The following is a 19,997-nucleotide window of genomic DNA, read 5'->3' as shown; positions in this document are numbered from 1 at the left end:
ATTTTTAATATTGCAGTCTTCCTTGAAGATATATTCCTCTATGTCTGGTTATTATGCAAATGTGAGTTTTAGTTTGAGAGCCATGAATTCCCACTGGCTGCTTGCTGTGAGGCTAATCCTGGTTTTACACAAAAGTTAATGGCGACCTGGCATTTCCATCACAATGGCTGGCTCTTTTTTTCATAATCCCCAAACTCTCTCTCCCCTACTGGAAAGACAACTTTATTGTTATTCTTTCTTTATTATTATTCTTCATTATGATCACTCGGTATTACTTCTGCCGCTGTGACTCTCCTGGAGTGCTTTCTTCGCTGTCACGATGAACGTCCAGGTAGTCCTGCCTCCGGCCCTCTCACCAACCTTCTCAAGGCTTGGCCTCCAGGGCTTGATGGGCGCAAAATGTGCTCATTTGTTTCTATATTGCTCAAGCTTGGGGTCCAGAAGTCACAGTTACGAAGAATACTCCTGTGATGCTCTGTCCATGAGGAAACAGAGCGTGGCTATTTAAAAAAAATTTTTTTTTTTAAATTTATATATTTGACACAGAGAGACAGCCAGCGAGAGAGGGAACACAGCAGGTGAGTGGGAGAGGAAGAAGCAGGCTCATAGCAGAGGAGCCTGATGTGGGGCTTGATCCGAGAACGCCGGGATCACGCCCTGAGCTGAAGGCAGACGCCCAACGACTGTGCCACCCAGGCGCCCCAGCGTGGCTATTTTTGTATGTGGGTCTAGCTAATGTATTTCTAATATCCCCAAGACAATGCTTTTTTTGGGCGGGGGTGGGGTGGGGTGATGGTAAGAGTGGCACATACGGAGCTTCGTATAAATCAAACTGCTACATTTTTAAACAGTTTAATTTTTCCTGTTAAATTTTGTCTTATATCCAGCCAATTTCTCCGGTTGGTCCAATCTTCTTGGACACTGATCCTCATCGATTTGCACGATCAATAAATGTCTCCTGTAATTTTATTGAGTCCACCAATTAGGAAGAAATACCGTGGCCAGCTTGGTAATGGATCAAGTGTGTCTGCTTTCCATGCTCCCTGCATTCCTTCCTTTTCCTCCTCACTTCTCTGACCTATGATTGCCAGCTCCTTCCCTAAATTATTCCCCAGTAAAGAAATGACACTCCTATCCCCCCATGAATGACTCTGACCCAGTGAGTGCCCCCTTCATGTGAGGAGCCCACATACTTTTAATCATCTTCAATTCCGTCCCTTGGTCTCCACAGTGTCACCATGGCTTTGGCAGGTGCTCGCTAAACCACTACAAACATTGTCTGTTCCCTTTGTCTTGATCCTTCTTCGTGCTTTCTGCACCTTTGCCTCTGTGCAACGCTGTTGTCATGCAATCCTGGATTCAAATACCAGCTCCTGCACCAGCATGTCGAAGATTCCAAACAATGAGAGATGCAGCCTCCTTGTCCGTAAAATGGGAGAATAACATCTGCCTAGGTTTAAATGAGATTACAGACTACACATAGCAGGGGTAAATATTGGTTGCCCTCCACATCCTCTGTCTCTAATGTCCTTCCCTTCTTTTGCTTCTGCTTAGTGAAGTCCCTTCAAGGCCAAGCTTAAATATCATGTGCTCCATAAGGCGTTCCTTGATCAATTTAACCAGGAGCTCCCCCTTATTTGCACTGATGCTCTTGGTTGTACAGTAGCCCCCTTCTCTGTGGGGATATGTTTCAAGACCCTCCTCCCACAACAGTGGATGTGTGGAACCACAGATAGTACTGAACCCTCTATTTGCTGTTTTTGCCAATACATGGATACCTATGATAAAGTTAAATGTATAAATGAGGCACAGTAAAAGATCAACAGTCTTTTTTTTTTAAAGATTTTATTTATTTGAGAGAGAGACAGAGAGCACAAGCAGGGGGAGCAGCAGCAGAGGGAGAGGGAGAAGCAGACTCCCCAATGAGCAGGGAGCCCCATGCGGGGCTTGATCCCAGGACCCCTGAGATCACGACCTGAGCCGAAGGCAGATGCTTACCTGACTGAGCCACCCAGGCGCCCCAACAGTAACTATTAATAGAACAATTATAATGTACTATAATAGAAGCTACTTGAATGTGGTTTCTCTCTCTTCAAATAACTTACTGTACCATACTCACCCTGCCCGTGATGATGTGTGATGAGATGGCGTGGGGGGGTGGCGTAGGGTTAGGCTACTACCGACCCACCGAGGCTGCGCGGGGAGGGGTATCTCCCCCTGAGGCTGACTGCGGGCAACTGCAACCACAGAACGTGAAACCACGGATCAAGGGGAACTGCTGTTCACTCTCATGCCTCTTGAGATACCCTGTGTCTTACACTTACTCTTCTACCAGAACTGAAGCTCCTAGAGGGTAGACACTTACTTGCATTACATTCGTTTCTCCGAAGTCCTCTCCACATTGTTGGTGCTAAATAAATATTTGGTGAAAGCCCGAGTGAGTCTTCTCTTCCACTTAGACTGTTTTCCAGGCATTTTTTTTAAAAACGATTTTATTTATTTATTTGAGAGACAGAGAGAGAGAGAAGGTGAGAGTGGGGGTAGGGGAAGAGGGAGAGGGCGAAACTTTAGATGACTCCATGGTAAGTCTGAACCTTGACGCAGGGCTCCATCTCATGATCTGGACAGCATGACCTGGGCTGAAACCAAGAGTCTGATGTTCAACCGACTGAGCCACCCACGTGGTCCCCCCTGCGCCCCCGGCACAATTTCTAAGTAACTAGTCATCTCAGCTATTTCTGTTCTACCGCTTAGCATGATCTCTGACGTCCCAAATCCCATTCCTCCTTCAAATTACAGCAGTCCCCAACATACACAAATCGTTCTTTAATTACTTAAGGTAATAACTTTCTTCTCAAAATGTTTATAGTCTGTGGTTTCTAAGATGTGTGTGGTCTAGTATTATTCTCTAGTTTATACGGCCTAAGTCTTAGGCAAGCGTGCTCCTTTGGGGTAGAAAGGTGCCTTCTAATTTCTTTTGTTATCTTGCATTGTATTGGAGTTGGTTGGTACTTAAAATAAATGCTGGATTTGGGATGCCTGTCTTCTTCAGGCCTGAGCCTGGTTTGGGGGACAGGGAACACCCCAGAGCAGGTTATTTCTGCTTTAACTCTGATGTCTATAGTTCCTTCCACAGAACCTTGTATATGCAAGGTTCTAGGGACAAACCCAATAGAGTTAAGAGCCTCATGACTTTCAGATTATACAACCTGTACAGAAAAATATTTTACCATTTTGCTTAAAAATTTTTTTTTGTAATGATGGCAGAGCCAGGGTCATTAAAATATTATAAATAAAGCTTCATTGAATAGATAACTCAAAGTCATGGGAAACCAGTTTGGAAGAAGATTCTTGTCTTAGATTTAATATCCCGTGTTTAGAATTTATAGATAGTTTTGAGACAAAATGCCTTTAATGAAAGTCACCCTTTGGTGTTGCTTACACTTGATCTCAAAACGTAAGCTTAAAAACAGAAAAGTAAAGAAGAGCACTGCTGTTATATTTTGACCCGATGTTATATTTTGCATCAAGAAATAGCCTGACAGTCTTCCAACAAAAATAATGAACATCTCCATAAGCCTTGTTAAACCCTATCATTTAAAATTCAGATCAGAGATTAACTAATAAGAGTGTTATTTATGCTGTTCCTGTGAAATGAAAGTCATGGCTGTATTATTTAAAAAAAGAGAGAAACAAAATCTCTTTGTGAAATATTATCAGTTAATTATCATTCTGAAAAATTAAGTATCACCGAAGCCTAAAGTTTGGGAAATGAAAACAAGTTACTTGAATGCCTCTAACTTATGTTAACACCACACATTTTCATAAAACAGATATACCAACCTTTAAAAACTAGAAAGATGACCTTTTTTAAAATAAGTTTTATTAGATGAGCTTTACTTATTTATTTTAAAAAAATAATCTCTATACCCAACATGGGGCTTGAACTTGAGACCCTGTGATCAGAGTTGCATGCCCTACCAACTCAGCCAGCCATGTGTTGACCAGATCTTTGGTTCTTTAGCTATTTTCAACACTTCTGAGAGTGACATTGCAGTGGGTTCATACAAGGAGATACTGAAATTGTCTCACATTATGCTTTTCACTTGTTTGGCTAAGAACTTATCACAGGGATTTGCTATGGTCATTGTGCTCCAGTTCTCCAGTGACCTGGGTCTTTCATGACAGTATAAGACAATAAAAGTCAAATGTAGGCTCACCAGCTCTCTGGATTGCATTATTTGAAAGTCACTTATATTTAAGAATAACAGTGCTCTGTGGGAAAAGATGACTTTGCAGAAAATGTTCAGAATTATTCCCTTATATTTTATGTGACTATTTCAAAATAAAATGGGCCAGACTTTGATTTCTCACTTAGCTGCATATTTCAAATGTTAGCAAACTATCTGAATGCCACATTGAAGTATTAAAGTCACTAATATTAAAGGTATGTGTATAATTTAATGAATCTTGAAAAGTCAAGACTACAAAAGCAGCTTAAGATATATTATAGCATTATGAAATTCTCAAGGGAGCATCCAAGTATATCACAGCATTTGGTATTTGGTTAAATGTAGGAAATTTTTCAAATTAAGAAAATTCTATCTGTACAAAAAAAAAAAAAAAAAAAAAAAAAAAAACAAACCCCAAAGCCCCAATCCCACAATTCTGATCATTACTTTTGAATTTAGAGAAGTTATACATAACTAAAATATGATTCTAGAACAAACATGTTTGCTATACTGCTTTAAAATTTTAGGCAAAGTACAATAAAAAGTATAATAGAAAGCATGACATGAAGTTAAAACATTAATTTTGAGAAATTTGATGGATAATGGACCTCATTTTCAATAACTATACTGACAGAGCAATGCAAATCTTATAAGTTTCTAGAATTCTTTTCAAATCTATCTTGGAATATGAGTTTAGTTTTAATTTTTGAGAATTTTGTTACTTAATCTGTCGTAAGTGTAAATAAAAATTCAAGCGTGGAACAAAACCATCACGGACCCATTAGAGCCTGCTGAGGCCAGACTGCAGAAATAATAATTCAGGTTCAGGGCATGCAGGCCAAGATGGAAGGTGCCCTTCCCAAAGTCACGGAAAACAGGGCCTGGCCAGCAGTAGGTCTCCAACACTTCCCCCAATCGTCTGTTGTCTCACCAGCTTCGTACCCTTGGTATCCTCATGAAGGAGGCCTTTAAAAAATGTGAATACATTGCCTTAAAGATATGCTGTACATTCAATTTCAACATTAAAACACCTTCTTACAAGTCTAGCATGTGTAACGCTTGAGTAATAATGCAAGTCACTGCAATGGGAACTGTGACTGTTTTCTGAGTGAGCAAGGATGGCTAAGCCTCTCCGGACGGGAAATAATCATTTCTAAAGAGAGTCACATAAGTAGCTTAGAAGTCTGAGTTTGGTTCTTCTGTAAATCTGGGTCCCTCTGCGTTTTGGTTTTGGCCATTGAGCTCTCTGAGCATTATCAGTAGGACTTCTTCTGAGGGAAAGAAGAGCCAGTGGTTCACCAGCCGACCTGGGGGCGGAGCCTGAGAAACCGGTTTCATGGGCCTCCTCCAAGTTCTCTGGACAATTTTTTTTTTTTTAAGATTTTATTTATTTGACAGAGAGAGAGGCAGCGAGAGGGGGAACACAAGCAGGGGGAGTGGGAGAGGGAGCAGCAGGCTTCCCGCTGAGCACGGAGCCCGATGCGGGGCTCGATCCCAGAACGCCGGGATCATGCCCTGAGCCCAAGGCAGAGCCACCCAGGCGTCCTCCGGACAGTTGTTTTTAACTTACTTTATGTTGACCAGAACCTGTCCCACCCGCATGAAGGAACTTTGCCGGTTCCAGGCTGCATGCTCTACGTATTTGCAGAAAGTGTAAGTACGGAACCTTCTGTAAGTTAGTAGCTATAAAATGAGTTTTCACAAATTAAGAAAAATAGGCCTCTCGGTCCCATGGGTTTCACGGAGTTTCACGGGAGAGTAACACCAGTAAAGCCCCCGTTTCTCAAAAATGGGGCTGGGGGCGAGTGTGGAAAGAATGTGACCTATGGCTCTTCTCTCAACACAGATTACGGATCATGGATCTGTAAAGAAGGCACAACGTAAGCAAGGGTAAAGTCAGTAAACAATATTTTACTGAAACATTTCATGACACAGAAAATCTGTCTGAAGTGTAAAGTTACTGTCTTACACAAGGAGGACAGACCCATTTTCAAAGACTAATATGAATACAATAAATACGGAGTTTACATACTAATTTATACACAGAAACTCTGCCCCACAGCCATAAAAATTTATATTTAACAGTGCAACATATAATTTAATCATCTGATTTATTTGACAGGTTTTTTTTTTCTAAACACAAATAACTACCTGGTTTTCATATACATATATAATATATATTTTATGTATATAGATATTCAACAATCTGTACAGCTTCTAAACATAAACTCCTAAAAGGCACAAGTGTCTATACAACATGTACAAAAATGGCTGGAGCGGACACAAAACAATTATTGGTCAAAAGTTCATGATTGCACAAAGATTAGTCATGAGTTTATGTCAGAAAAATGTGCTTTAAGGAAAGGAGGGTTTTCAAAGAAACCTTTAAGTGTTATATATAAAAAAAAACCACCAAAAAACCCAAACCGAACTCCCCCGCCCCCCCCAAAGAGCCACTAGGTCGCTATCACGAGCCTGTCCTCGTCGTCGTCACTACTCACGTCGCTGAACTGGGCGGTGGCCGGCCTGCGGGGCAGCGCCGCGGTCCGGGGCCCCGCTGCGTCCGGGGCCAGCGTCTGCGCGCCGGGGCGCTCCGCCAGGGCTTCGGGACGCGCCTTCGGCCGAGGCTCGCGCGCCGACGCTGCTTTGCCCGGCACTTTGCCCGGCACGGGCGCGAGCTCGGCCTGGGGCTTCACGTGATTCACCGAGGCGGCCTTCCCGGCGTCCGTCTTACCGCCGCCGCCGTCGGGCCTGGCGTGGTCTCTTGCGGGGGCAGGGGGATCGGGGACATTTTTTGCATTTGCCCGCGGGCCCTGAGGAGACGCGCTCCCGCTGCCCGCAGGGGCGCCGTCGGCCGAGGCGGGCTTGGGCGGCGCCTCCCGCGCTCTGCTGTGCGCGGGGAGCATTTCGGGGGCGGCCGGCGCGTCCACGGCTACTTGACCCACCGAGGGGATTAAGGTAGGCAACGTGATGTTCAAGATCTGCAGGCCTGGAATGTGCGCCTGAGGGCTGGGGCTGCTCTGCGAGGAAGGGTTTGCGGTCAGAACCTGCAGCCCCACGGCGTTGAGAGCGAGCCCCGCGGGGTGCCCTTGCGGGGCCACGTTCGCGTTGGCGAGGCCCAGGATATTGACGGTCTCCATGCTTAGGGACGGCAGCGGCTGCAGGCCGGGCGTGCTCAGGCTCGGAAGGCCCGGCACGCGGATCTGGCCGATGGGAATACACGGCACGACGCCGCTGAGCTCGGCCACGCCGGCGGCGTGTGCGGCGCCCGGACCTTCCGGGACGGACTCCCCGGCCCCGCCCACAGTCCTGTGAATGACGTTGACGGCCGGAATGGTCAGCTGCATTGGCCCGGCTTGGATGGGGACAAACGTGGAGTACGTGAGGCCGGCAGGTACCACGTGGATCCCCCCGACCGGAACCATGTTATAGGGCGTCCTGCACTGCTGCTGAGAGTGCAAAGGGAGGTGGCTGAACAGATGAGTCTGGGGGGAGGGCAGGCCTGGAGGCGGCTGGAGGGTCACTTGCTGCTTCTGTTCTTGAGCGTCAGGCTGGGGCGAGGCCCCCGAAGGAACCGCCACCGCTGTCCGAGGGCTGCGCTCCGCGGCAGGAGGAGGAAGCCTTACTGATGCTGTGCTCTGAAAGGCAAGAGGAAAACCCTTTTACGATAGGGCTCTCAGTCACTGAGCTAAACTGCTGCCATCAAACCTATTCTTCCTAACGAGGCGGAAGCGTGTGTATTTGTATAAAAATTACAAGCTTGCTGAAAATGATGTTTTCATTTTAAAAAACACACTGCCAACTAAAAAAATCTATTACGCCTTTAATCTCTAGTATAAATAGCAGCAACACATTTTGTATGATACTCTGCATTTTTCAAACAAATTTCCTGGGCATCATCTCATTTATACGGAAATTAACCTTGAGATGTAGCCATAAGTATATTGCTGTTGTTTTATTTCTGTTGTTGTTATTACTGCTGGCACTACCAGCTCTACCTTACTTTAGAGATCAGGAGTTATAGAGAAATTGCAACATTAGTTGGCTTTGACTATCAACTCAAAGGGAAAATCAACTGGAGGATTACTCATTTTTGAAATAAAGGGTTGTCATTAATAAAAAAAAGTCTGCAGTTGTTTGTTTATTCCTTTGTTCCTTCATTTGTAGGATTATGAAATGTCTACTGAAAACCCGATTTCCAGGCACTGGCAGGTGTGTCTAAGTGATTTTAGGCTAGAGAAGCCGAGAGCACAGGGGACCAAATCTGGAAGTCATGAAAAGGGACAAATCTTGCCAATCTCCCTCCCGCCCAAGATTATCACCTAAATATTAGCTTTTTCTTGATAATATCTATATTATAGAGCTACATTAACGTATATACTAGTTTAAGTATCAAATATAATTTAAGTATTAATCCAATTAAGTTAAATTATATTAATTTAGAATAGTCTCTAGAAATCCGAGCTTGCACAGTCTTTATTTTTCTTCAGGGTTACCTCGCAAACCCAAATCTGCCACATTTAGAAATAAATCCTATGGCTGTCGTCAATCCCTACTCGAGGTAAGGCAAGTGTCAGGGAGATGAATGTTCTTACCACAGATTTAAACATTCCTCATGAACCGCCAGGGGTAAAAGCAGAGACTCATTCGCAGCACACATAGGTTGTGTCTCTGTAGGCCTGTGTGTGGCCCTGAGCTGGTTCTCTGGCACGAAGCTCTCTAAAGCTGGCCACAGCAATCCGATCACTTGAGCAAAGTGAACTTCTTGGTACATTATTTGGGTCACACCAGCTTTGCCACAAACTGGTAGCTGTCTTGCCGACAGGGGCAAAGTGCAAAATGTTTGGATGATTTCGTGCAAATCCATCATATCGATGCCAGTGGAAAGAGAACTCAGGGTAAGCACTGGGACAAATAGGTCCCAAGGTTCACATTCCCAAGCGGCACATACATATTTTTTCAAATGAATATATTTTTAAAGATCCATTTGGTCCTTTCACAGATTTATGATACAATTTGTGAAACCAATTAAAATACCTAGCAAGAAGCCAAAAGACATTTGTAAATGTCCTTTGCCTTTAAATAAAACAATTAAGCCTAAACAAACCGATTTAGCCAGAAAGAAATAATTTAAGTACATTATTTTCTTAAGCCATTAGGATCCCCCTACTTAACAGGTGTAACGAAAGGAAACCAACAACAAAGAAAGCATTTACCTGTGTTAAAGTGATAGTCTTTCCTGCCACAGAACTTCCCAGAATTTCTTCGGGGTCCGGGTAGTCTATAGACATCTGGTGACATGGAGATCTGGGTGCAGCTTCAGGGGACCGAGAAGAGTCTACAGGAGTCGTTGGTTCTTCTCCGTCTTTTGCAGCATGCTGCCTGGTCTTTGCCGGAGACTCTGTCTTCCTGGTGTGGTCTGACTGCACTGTGCTGAGCACGGTCATCTTGGTGGGCAAGGCTCTGGGCAGAACGTCCATCGGGTCCGTGTGCACCCCAGAGAAGCACTCGGCAATCCTGATGTCCTCCTCCACGCTCCCAGAGTCCTGGAGGCTGCTTCTAGATGGAAGGTGCTGCGGGCTGGCTGTAACGGAGGGAGCTGCTGACAAGACAGATTCAGCCTGACTGTCTTCATCATCATCTTCGTTTTCGTTATCGTCCTCATCCGGGCCATCCGATTCTTCAAGGTCATACCCAGACCGCTCAAAACCAAATCTTTGCTTTTCATCTAATAAAAACAACCGAGAGGCTATGTTAAAGAACGTTTTGCACGTGGACAAATGCAACCTTTTATTATTACTATTATTTTGTAAGCTTAGCAATGTGAGGAATAGAACTGACGAGGGCTCTACCCACAAAAAGCCTACAGGTTTGCCGAGGAGAGAGAGAGCGGCGAGGGGATGAACAGGTCAGTCAGTCCAGGAATCAGAGAAGGGAGGGGCTGACAGAGAGTGGCATGGCCAGGACAATTGTTAGGGATGCAGACCATGAAATGGACCTCGGAAGAACAGACAGGCAAGGGTAATGTATCAAGAAAATCAGAGATAAAGGCCTCAACTATCAAAGAAGACTGAAAGATACACGAAAATTTGACAGAATTCAACACAATTCCTCCTGAGCTCCTTCTCTCTACTTCTTTGTATCTCCCTTTAATTAAACAAATTAAAACAAAGACCGTGATGCCATTCATATTTGTAAGTGAAATGATTCTATTTGATAATTATATCAAATATGCAAATTCATATGGGAATAGTATTTTAGACATGTTTCCATTGTCCTCAGGGTAGTAATATTCTTTAATATTTAAGACTTCTATTTTTTTCTTTTCTTTTCTTTTCTTTTCTACTGAGAGGTGCTAAATTTTCCCATCATTTTTTTCTATGACAATTCAAGTCCTCACACGAAGAGGAACGTTAACTAAGTCATTCATATCAGCGTCATAACCTCATATGGGACTGTGTTTAACAAAGAATATTCAAGAAGGTCCAGGTTTCAAACAGTTTCAAAATTCTCATAAGCTCATGTGGTTCTGGATTTAAAACTTTATCTGTTTAAAAATCTTACAAAATTCAAGGTGCTTTTCCTTAGAAAGCTAATAAATTTTAAAAAGTTAAATGGAGGGAGATGAATGCAAAACCTCTACCCCCATTCTCTGTCATGAGCCATAATAAAGAAGACATCACATTGTATTCAGCTTAGCTTTGAAACATTCTGTATTTATACATACTTTTTAACATTCTGCTTTTACACATATTTTTTGAAGAGAATTTATTTCCTGCATATTCCAAATGGTCTGCATATTCATTTATTTTACTACTCCTTGTATATTACAGAGATAAGTTCTTACAGAAAAATCTCAAAGGATGGACACCATAACATTTGAGGGTGATTATTTCAAGAAGATGGAATGGATTCGAATTTTTAAGTTGTTTATCTCAAGTACACGTTACTTTTAGAATTAAAACATTCAAGGACAAAACATATGCATGTTGGGTACTTTAAAATGGGATTTCACTTGCTTTTTGCATTAAGGGTTCTGCTGTTTTGCTCTAAAATAACACTGATTTACTGAATCCCACCAGGTGTCCATGCTAGAGATGGGATGGGTGATTTCTGGGTAATTGCCCTGCCTCCTGCCTCAGATATTTCTCCGCAACCCTACTGATGTTTGAGATTCTAAAACTGGAGAGTCATTTGCAATTTGTTTTGAGTTTGCCACAACAGTGCCAAATCAGACATTTTGATTTTTTTTTTTTTTTTTAATAAGCGGAAAGTTGAAGAAAATCAGGAGACACCAGAGGATTAGGAGAACAGGTGACTGGAGAGGGAGGCTGATTTCATCAGAGGTCAGCCTTGCTACGAAGTCTAACTAGGATGAAACTTGCTTTACCTTAAAAACTATTACTCTATTTAAAAAGGTACAGGCCTAATTTTGTATTTATGACTTTTTCAATAGTCCTTGTAAAAAAGCTGAGGTCCTAATCAATCAAAGAGTCCAAACTCCAAGCAGAGACCCTGTCTGCGGGAAGAGAGGAGACACCAAGCCTGCATCATCATCTGGGGTGGATGCAATGGGACACTGGTTGGAAGAGTTCAGCCTACCGGTTGGTTAAAGCCAACTACAGTCTGGCAGGATTGTGTGAATCTTCTGAAGCTACGCTCTTCTGCCGGCTCTATGCCATGAAGCCTACTCGAGTGCTCACAGAAAAGAGTGCTCATTATCCACTGTGATCCAGATCTGGGGGACAGGAGCGGTAGCCATAGAGAGGGGGCAAGATATTCCACCTGGATCCACTTCCCCTTGCCCCACTAGGGAAAAACACTACCCTGTGAACAGAAGGGCATAAGCATTGCTGCCCTCAGGACACTGGTGAAAACTTACTGCAGTGGGGAAAGGGAAGGAATAGGAGAAAAAACACAGCTCTACCCCTTGAGGAGGGACAAGATTACCAGCTGAGTCTACCACAACAGCTGAGGCAGTGGTGGGGAAACACCAGGGGCACGGCCCAGAAACCTAAGAACACGGTACATGTGGAAGACTGAGGCTGAATCAGAACACAGGTGGCATCCTGTCCTCCTCCTCACCCCTTAACACCAAGCTAAGACCCTTAAGTGACAGGTCACAGCCCAAAACTGCTGGGCAAGGGACAGGAGAAGAACAGTACAAAGTGAAGACCTAAAACTGGGGCTGAAACAGGCACTGCTCTCGTAATCCACCCACCACCCCAAAGACAAGTTATCTCTATGGGAACCTGAAGCCTCTGGTGCTCTGAGAGTTGCCATTGCTACACCAAATCTCTCACACACGATGGGACCCCTAACTAGAGAAACTAACGCCCGCACTAAGGGCCCCACAGGAGAGGCACACCCCTTAGGAAGCAGAAAGACTATTTACATAGTCTGCCCTGTCTTACACAAGATGTCTAGCTTTCAACAAAAATTACAAGGCATACAAAAAGGCAGGGAAAAAAACATACTCAGAAGAGAAAAAGCAATCAGAACCAACTGGATGTGATACAGACATTAGACGTGTCACAGGCTTTAAAGTAAGCGGTGTGTTAGAGGCTCTAATGGGGAAGGTGGACAACCTGCAATGTCCAATGGGAATTTCAGCTGAGAGATGGAAACGAGGAAAAAGAAAGGAATGAAATGCTACAAATGAAAACAAAGTAATAATCACAACAAGAAAATGGACCAACCTGGAACTCTGTGCCCACTGGCAATACTTTTCAAAGACCAAGGAGAAATGCAGGCTTTCTTAGAAAAACCTAAACTGCGGGGATTCGTTGTCAGCAGACTCACTTGACAATAAGTGTTACAGGAAGCTCTTTAGGCAGAGAGAATATGGCATCAGATGGGAATGTGGGTCTACCACACACAAATGAAGAGCATCAGAACTAGGATAAAGACAAAATTATTTCTCAAGTTTTAATTGCTGGCTCTAAAATACAACTGTCGATAGCAGTCACAGTGTGGCTGTGTGATACACTGTTACAAAGTCTTTACACTACCTGTGAAGTAATGTAGCATTATTTGAAGGAAGACAACTACATTTCTTAAAAAGGTATAAATAACAAAGTCGAGAAGATAACACAAAATCATAAAAAATGCTCAATTAAGTCAAAAAGAAAAAAAGAAATTAAAAAAGCAGCTGGCAGAAGGATAGATATTATTCCACTACATGAAAAATAACATTAAAAGGAATGGTCTAATACATGAATTAAGGGAGAGAAAAAGCTAGACTGGATAAAAAAAGCAAGCGCCAAGTACACATATTGTGTAAAAGAAACCTATTTTAAATATAAAGACATAAATAAAGTTTGGAGAAAGATATACCTTATGACATTAACTAAATTACAGCTGGAAAAACTAGTATACTAATATCAGACAAAGTAGATTTTAGAACAAAAAATATGATCAAGAATGAAAAGGAACATTACATAATGATACAGGGGTTACCTCACTATGAACACATATAATCCTAAATGTGTAGCAACTAAAGCAGAGTCTCAAGATAAATAAGGCTAAAACTGAAAAAAGTAATAAACCAATCCACAATTACAGTTGAACGTTTCTCTTCAACTTCAACATTCCACTTGTAGTAATTGATGGAACAAGTATACAGAAACTCAGTAAAAACACAGAAGACCTGAAAAACACTATCAAATAACTTGTCCCAGCTGACAGTTACAGAACATTCCACCCAACAACAGAATACGCTTTCCTTATAAAAGTATACATGGAATGTTTACCAATATATGCCATATTCAGAGCTACGAAGCAAACCTCAACATATTTAAGTGAATAAAAGTCATATAGAGTGTGTTTTTGGATGAAAACACAATGAGACTAGAAATCAATAGTTGGAAGATATGTGAATATCCCCCAATAGTCCAGATTTACCTAACATATTCCTAAATAATCCTTGGGTCAAAGAAAAAAATCCCAAAGAAAGGTCAGAAATACTTTGAGCTACATGAAAATTAAAATATAACATCCAAACTGTGGAAGGCAGCTAAAGATGTGGCTATTGGGAAATTTACTGTATCAAACACTTTTGTTAGAATAGAGGTCTTAAATAAATAATCAGATTTCTCACCTTTAGAAAGTAGAAAAAGAAAACGAAACCAAACCCAAGGCAGGAGTAGAAAGGAGATAACAGAGATGAGAATGGAAATAAAGAAAACTGACAAAAGAAAAGCAGAGAAAGCCAATGAAGCCAAAAGCTGGGTCTTTGAAAAAAAAAATAAAAAAAGAAAGAAAAATGATAAACATCTAGTAATAGTGGCTAAGAAAAAAGAAGATACAAATTACCAGCATTAGGAAAGAAAAAGGGGTTATTACTATAAACCCACAGACATTAAAAGGATAATAAAAAATCTATTAAGGGGGCACCTGGGTGGCTCAGTTGGTTAAGCATCTGCCCTCAGCTCGGGTTGCGATCCCAGGGTTCTGGGATCAAGCCCCGCGTCGGCCTCCCTGCTCAGTGGGGAGCCTGCTTCTCCCTATCCTCCCCACTCATGCTCTCTCGCTATCTCTGTCTCTCTCTCTCTCAAATAAATAAATAAATAAAATCTTTAAAAAAATCTATTAAGAACTCTATGATCCACCAATGAACAACTAGAATTCAAAATTAAAGATACAATACTATTTAAAACAGCACCAAAATAATGAAATACTTAAGTATAAATTTAAAAAAGGATCTGTATGTTGAAAACTACAAAATACTAGTTAAAGAAACCAAAGACAGGAAACAAATGAAGAGATATACTATATTCATAGACTGGAAGTTTCAGTATTGTTAAGAAAGCACTTCTCCCCAATCTGATCTATAGATGCAATATAATTTCATTAAAAATCTCACAAGCATTTTACAGATATTGACAACCTGATTCTAAAATTTCTACAGGAAAGAAACTAGGATAGCCAAAGTCATTTTGGAAAAGAAAAGAAGTTGAAGAACTCAGACCCAAGTGGTGTGGTATTGGCAGAAGGACAGACCTATAGGAACAAACAGATGAGCAGAGAGATTCCAGAGATAAAAACCACACAAATATAGTTAGCTAAATTTTGACAAAGGCAGTTCCATGGGTAAAGGACAGTCTTCTCAATAAATGTTGCTGAAACAAATGGACATCCACAAATGAAAAGATGACACATACCTTATACAATAACTCAACCTAAATGTAAAATATAGAACTGTAAAACTTCTTAAAAAAAACCGTAGAAAATCTGTGTAACCTTGGAGTAGGCAAAGATTTCTTACATATGACATCAAAAGCACAATTTTAAAAAACTGATAAACTGGGCTTCATTAATATTAAAAAAAATACTTTTTTCTCTGAGAAAGACACTACAAAAAAAGAATAAAGACAAGCAGAGACTGCAAGAAAACATCTGCAAATCACATTTCTGGCAAAGAAATGGTATCTAGGATATATTTTAAAAATATCAAAATTCAACAATAAGTAAACAGGATGGGCAAAATTTCTGAACAAACACTTCACCAAAGAAGACATCTGGAAAGCAAAGAGCATATGAAAATATGTTCACTATCATCAGTCAAAGCAATGCAAATAAAAACTTCAATGAAATGCCACTGTACGCCTATTAGAATATTTTTTTCAAAATGTGCTGGAAAGGTCACAGAACAACTGGACTCTCACACATTGGTGGGAACGTAAAATGGTACGGACACTCTGAAAACCAGTCTGACTGTCTGTTATAAAGCTAAACCTATACCAGCCATATGACCCAGAGATTCTGCTCCTGTATCAAACCAGGCAGGAATGGAAATTTACGTTCACATAAAAATCTGCACGTGAATGTCTTACAGCAGGTTTACTTATGTTTGCCAAATACTGGCAGCAATCCAGACCTTTCCACTGGTCTTTGGGTAACAAACTATGGCACATCAATACAATGGAATACTACTCAACAATACAAAAGGAATGAACCAAGGGAAAGAAGCCAGACCCCCAAAAGCTACTCATTCTATTACTCCTTTCTCATGGCACTCTGGAAAAGGCAAAACTATAGGGAAGAAAAGAGATCAGTGGTTTCTGATCAGTGGTTGTTGGGTAGGGGAAGCAGTTGTCTATAAGGGAATGGCACAGGAGAATTTTGGGGGTAACGGAACTCCTCTGTACGGAACTGCGGGGGTAGACATACCGTTCTGTGCATTTGTTAAAGACTGCCATAGAGTGAGCTGAATGCCATAAAGTGAACTTTACAGTATGTAAATAGAAACATAATCAGCCAGGATGTGCAATGTATCCAAGATTGATGCAAGCTGAGACAGACGACCCTAGTTGCAGTACAAATGAACTGCGTCAGTGCTCTGAAGAGGTGGGAAGAAAGTTTGCATCCTGGGTGAGGGTTCTGACCAGATGAGGTGAAGGCTGAAGACAAAAAGGACTGCACATAAACACTGACTGTAACTGTAAATATATATATATATTTTTTTGCAGGTGGGTTAGGATTTCTGCAACTGGTTCACTGATTAATACTAGAGTTGAACAAGGGGTCCCTGTGTGGCTCAATCAGTTGGGTGTCTGACTCTTGGTTTCGGCTCAGGTCATGATCTCATGGTTCATGGGACTGAGCCCCATGTTGGGCTCCTCGCTCAGCAGGAATCTGCTTGAGACTCTCTCTCTCCCTCTGCCCCTCCCCCTATAACAAAAAAATAAATCTTTTAAAAAAATACCAGAGTTGAACAAATATGCAAACACAGTGTAGATGGGGACGAGGTTCCTCACTGTAGGTGAAAGAAAAAGAAGGAAATAGAGAAGGCTAGAATCAACTCTGTGGACTAGAATTGGGACTATCAGTATGGACTCATGTTTCATTCATGTATATGGCGTGTGTGTGTGTGTGTGTGTGTGTGTGTGTACATGTTCCCCCCCACCAAAGACACAGAAATGAATACAGATGTGTGTGTAAGTAGGAATCAGCATATGTACATAGGCTTCCTAACTTTACCCAGTGACAGAGGACAGAAGCTGTGACAGGTCAGTAGCAACGAACACACCCCCTAGTGAGATCTTGGTTTCTAAATACCATTCTCCAGTAGAGGGAACCAGAGGTCCTTGAAGAAATGGTTGATGTCAGGGCTGAAACATCTTGGGGTGCTAGAAAATAAGGAACTTCTTAAAGAAAAAAAAAGATGGGGCAAGTCAAAAGGGCATAGGAACAGACTTCAGAGAGTTCTCAATGGCCAATGAGAACTTGAGCTATACAAAAAAATGGTAGGACTGATTATAACCCAAAGAATAAAATACATATCCTTGAGTCCATATGGATATAAATGAATGAAAGCATGAAAGAACAAATGGAGAAATGGTAACTTCTCTTTGCAGAAAAATTCCAATTAATAAATTAGAACACCCTAGGAATACTTATCCTAGGCAAGATCCACCGGTGTATAAACAGGGTATCTGCATAGTCTCAAAGTATCTCCCACAAACATTTAATACTTACAAAGGGAACAACAGTTAAGTTTACAGTAGAGAGTCCTGGAAGATTAGCCAAGTAATTTGGGTTAACATGACCAATAATACCTATTGACATAATGTACCTCCTGATACGATACACTGAGATAAGGACAATCACTCTGTGGCACCTTCCTAATGATGCAAACCTGAATCCAATCATGAGCATACATCAGAAAATCCCGCACTGAGAACATTCTACAAAATAACTGATCAGTATTCCTTACAAATGGCGAGGCCACAAAAGACAACAGAGACTGAGGAACTCATTAGACGAGTCTAAGAAGTGCCATGTGGGATTCTGAAGGAGATCCTCAGCCACAAAAAGGACACCGGTGGAAAAAGTGGTGGCACTCAAGTCACTTGTGCACTTTAGTTACCAATGTTGAGCTGAAGTTAATCTCTTAGTGTTGGCAAGCGTTCTGCAGTCCCGTAAGACGCTAACATAAGGGGAAGCTGGGTGAAGAGTACACAGGAGCTCTCTGTACGCATTGTACAGCTTCTCTGTTAAAACTAAAATAATCTTTTGGAAAGCTGCATAAAACAAACAAACAATTTGCCAGTACTCCAGGGTCTTCATTTTACTCCCTCGACACCAATATCCTGTCTCATTCAGATAAGCTTGCACAATATCCACTTCCCTGCTGTTCTTAACAAGACTTCTCTTTCTGATAAGCAATTTTCTCTTTCCTATTGTTTAATAGGAAACTATTAATTCTTGAAACCAAATCCAATGCTCCTCCTGGTGAACTTAAAAGCACAGGAAATTTCTCCCAAACACACCGTAACCTACATACGTGTGTTAAGTTTTTAGCACCTACAACTGCTCCCACCTTGTATCTTGTACCTAGTTTTGCATCTCTTAGTCAGCTGTGTCTGTGATTCTAGCCACCGGGACTCGAGGAGAATCTGGCATCGCACTACAATCACACCAATACTATTTCATCATAACTAAAACAAGGAGTAGTTAAGGACTTGATATTTTCTCAGATAATGATTAAAAAAATATAAAACGCAGTTAATTATTTTAAAGTGTCAAGCCCACAGCTCACAAGTGCCAGGTCTGTCTGGCTCCCGAGTCTCTGCTAAATGTCCCACATTCAAATGTCATATTTTAAAAATCTAACTACAGAGTAATCTGAAAGGTCAACAATAAATTACAGAAATTAAGCTAACTCATAAATATGCATGAGTTGAATGTTTATGGGTACAGAAATTAAAAGCTTCATATAATTATTTGATTATGAACAGAACATATAAAATGCAATCCCCAAGAAGAATGTAAACTAATAACTCAACCTTTTTAATTTCACAACAAATACGCTGCACTTTATAGTGACTATGGAAGTTTAATACTTACAGTATAAATTTTTAAATTTTATACACACAGGCACACACACACACACGCAATTTACATGAAAGATTTAAAAAGAACACCATATATTGTTTAATGGGGAAGGGGGTAAAACTATTTGGCTCCATGTTAATCTGATTTTGCCTTGATTATGCCAATTTTCAGACCAAAGTTGGAGGTATGATAGGTGGCAAGGCCCACAGGGTAGCTTCCCTGGACCTTTCTTTCTCCCTGGACAGAGCCATAGGCCTACAGCTTGGAGAGGACTTAAGAAGGGCTGGGATTCCTTTCTGTAGTTTTCCTTCTCCAAGACAAGGACAGAGTCATGTTTATCTCTGCATCCACTGTGACCTGAAACTCCTGCAGGGGAAGTTTCCAGGTCTGGAAACCTGAAAATGAACTCTGGGTCATTACATATTTGTGAAACAGGGTTGATACCCTAGGATGACAGAGAAAAGAGAAAATGGATAGCGTAAATGAATGGAAGACAATGGCACCTCTTTAAATACCCATAGCACCAGAACAGAGCCCACCAGCTCTGTTCTCTTGTTTGGATTTGTGTTAATAAAGGTCCTTTCATATAACTTCACTGTCCCCTTAGCCCTGCTCTCACCCCCACAGAACACTACGACTACCGCATCAGACACTGTGCTGACAGAAGCCGAAGAAAGGAAAAGTGACTCGTCTGCGATGACAAGTCAGCAAGCGTGAGACCACAGACTTGTTAACTACTCTGAAAACCTACCATTATGACTTTGCGGTATCGTTCATTTTGCTGTAGCACGTTACACAGTAAGAACTGCAGGGGAGCTCCTGTTCTATCCGACGCTGGCGAACTACGGCTGCGGGTCGCACGTGGCTCACTGCCTGTTCTCATCAGTAAAGTTTTCCTGGCACGCAGCAGGCTCACTGGTTTACAAA

The 19,997-nt window shown here is 41.7% G+C and overlaps 1 protein-coding gene across 7 annotated transcripts in view; it reads right to left on the bottom strand.

The window, feature by feature from the left end:
* Positions 1-1,201: 1,201 nt before the first annotated feature.
* The window catches only part of HIVEP1 (HIVEP zinc finger 1), a 153,168-nt gene continuing 134,372 nt past the window's right edge, over positions 1,202-19,997 (bottom strand). For all 7 annotated transcript variants that reach the window (XM_026511496.4, XM_026511495.4, XM_048225674.2 and 4 more), the window contains 2 exons: positions 9,449-9,960; positions 1,202-7,870 (listed from right to left, as the gene is read on the bottom strand). In XM_026511496.4, the coding sequence (XP_026367281.1) occupies positions 6,689-7,870; positions 9,449-9,960 (1,694 nt within the window). In that variant the 3' untranslated portion in view covers positions 1,202-6,688. The remainder of the gene's footprint in view (positions 7,871-9,448; positions 9,961-19,997) is intronic.

The sequence above is a fragment of the Ursus arctos genome, unplaced genomic scaffold, assembly GCF_023065955.2.
Source record: "Ursus arctos isolate Adak ecotype North America unplaced genomic scaffold, UrsArc2.0 scaffold_31, whole genome shotgun sequence".
Taxonomy (NCBI): Eukaryota; Metazoa; Chordata; class Mammalia; order Carnivora; family Ursidae; genus Ursus; species Ursus arctos.
Note: the sequence above shows the minus strand (reverse complement) of the source record. Positions and strands in the feature narration are given on the sequence as shown.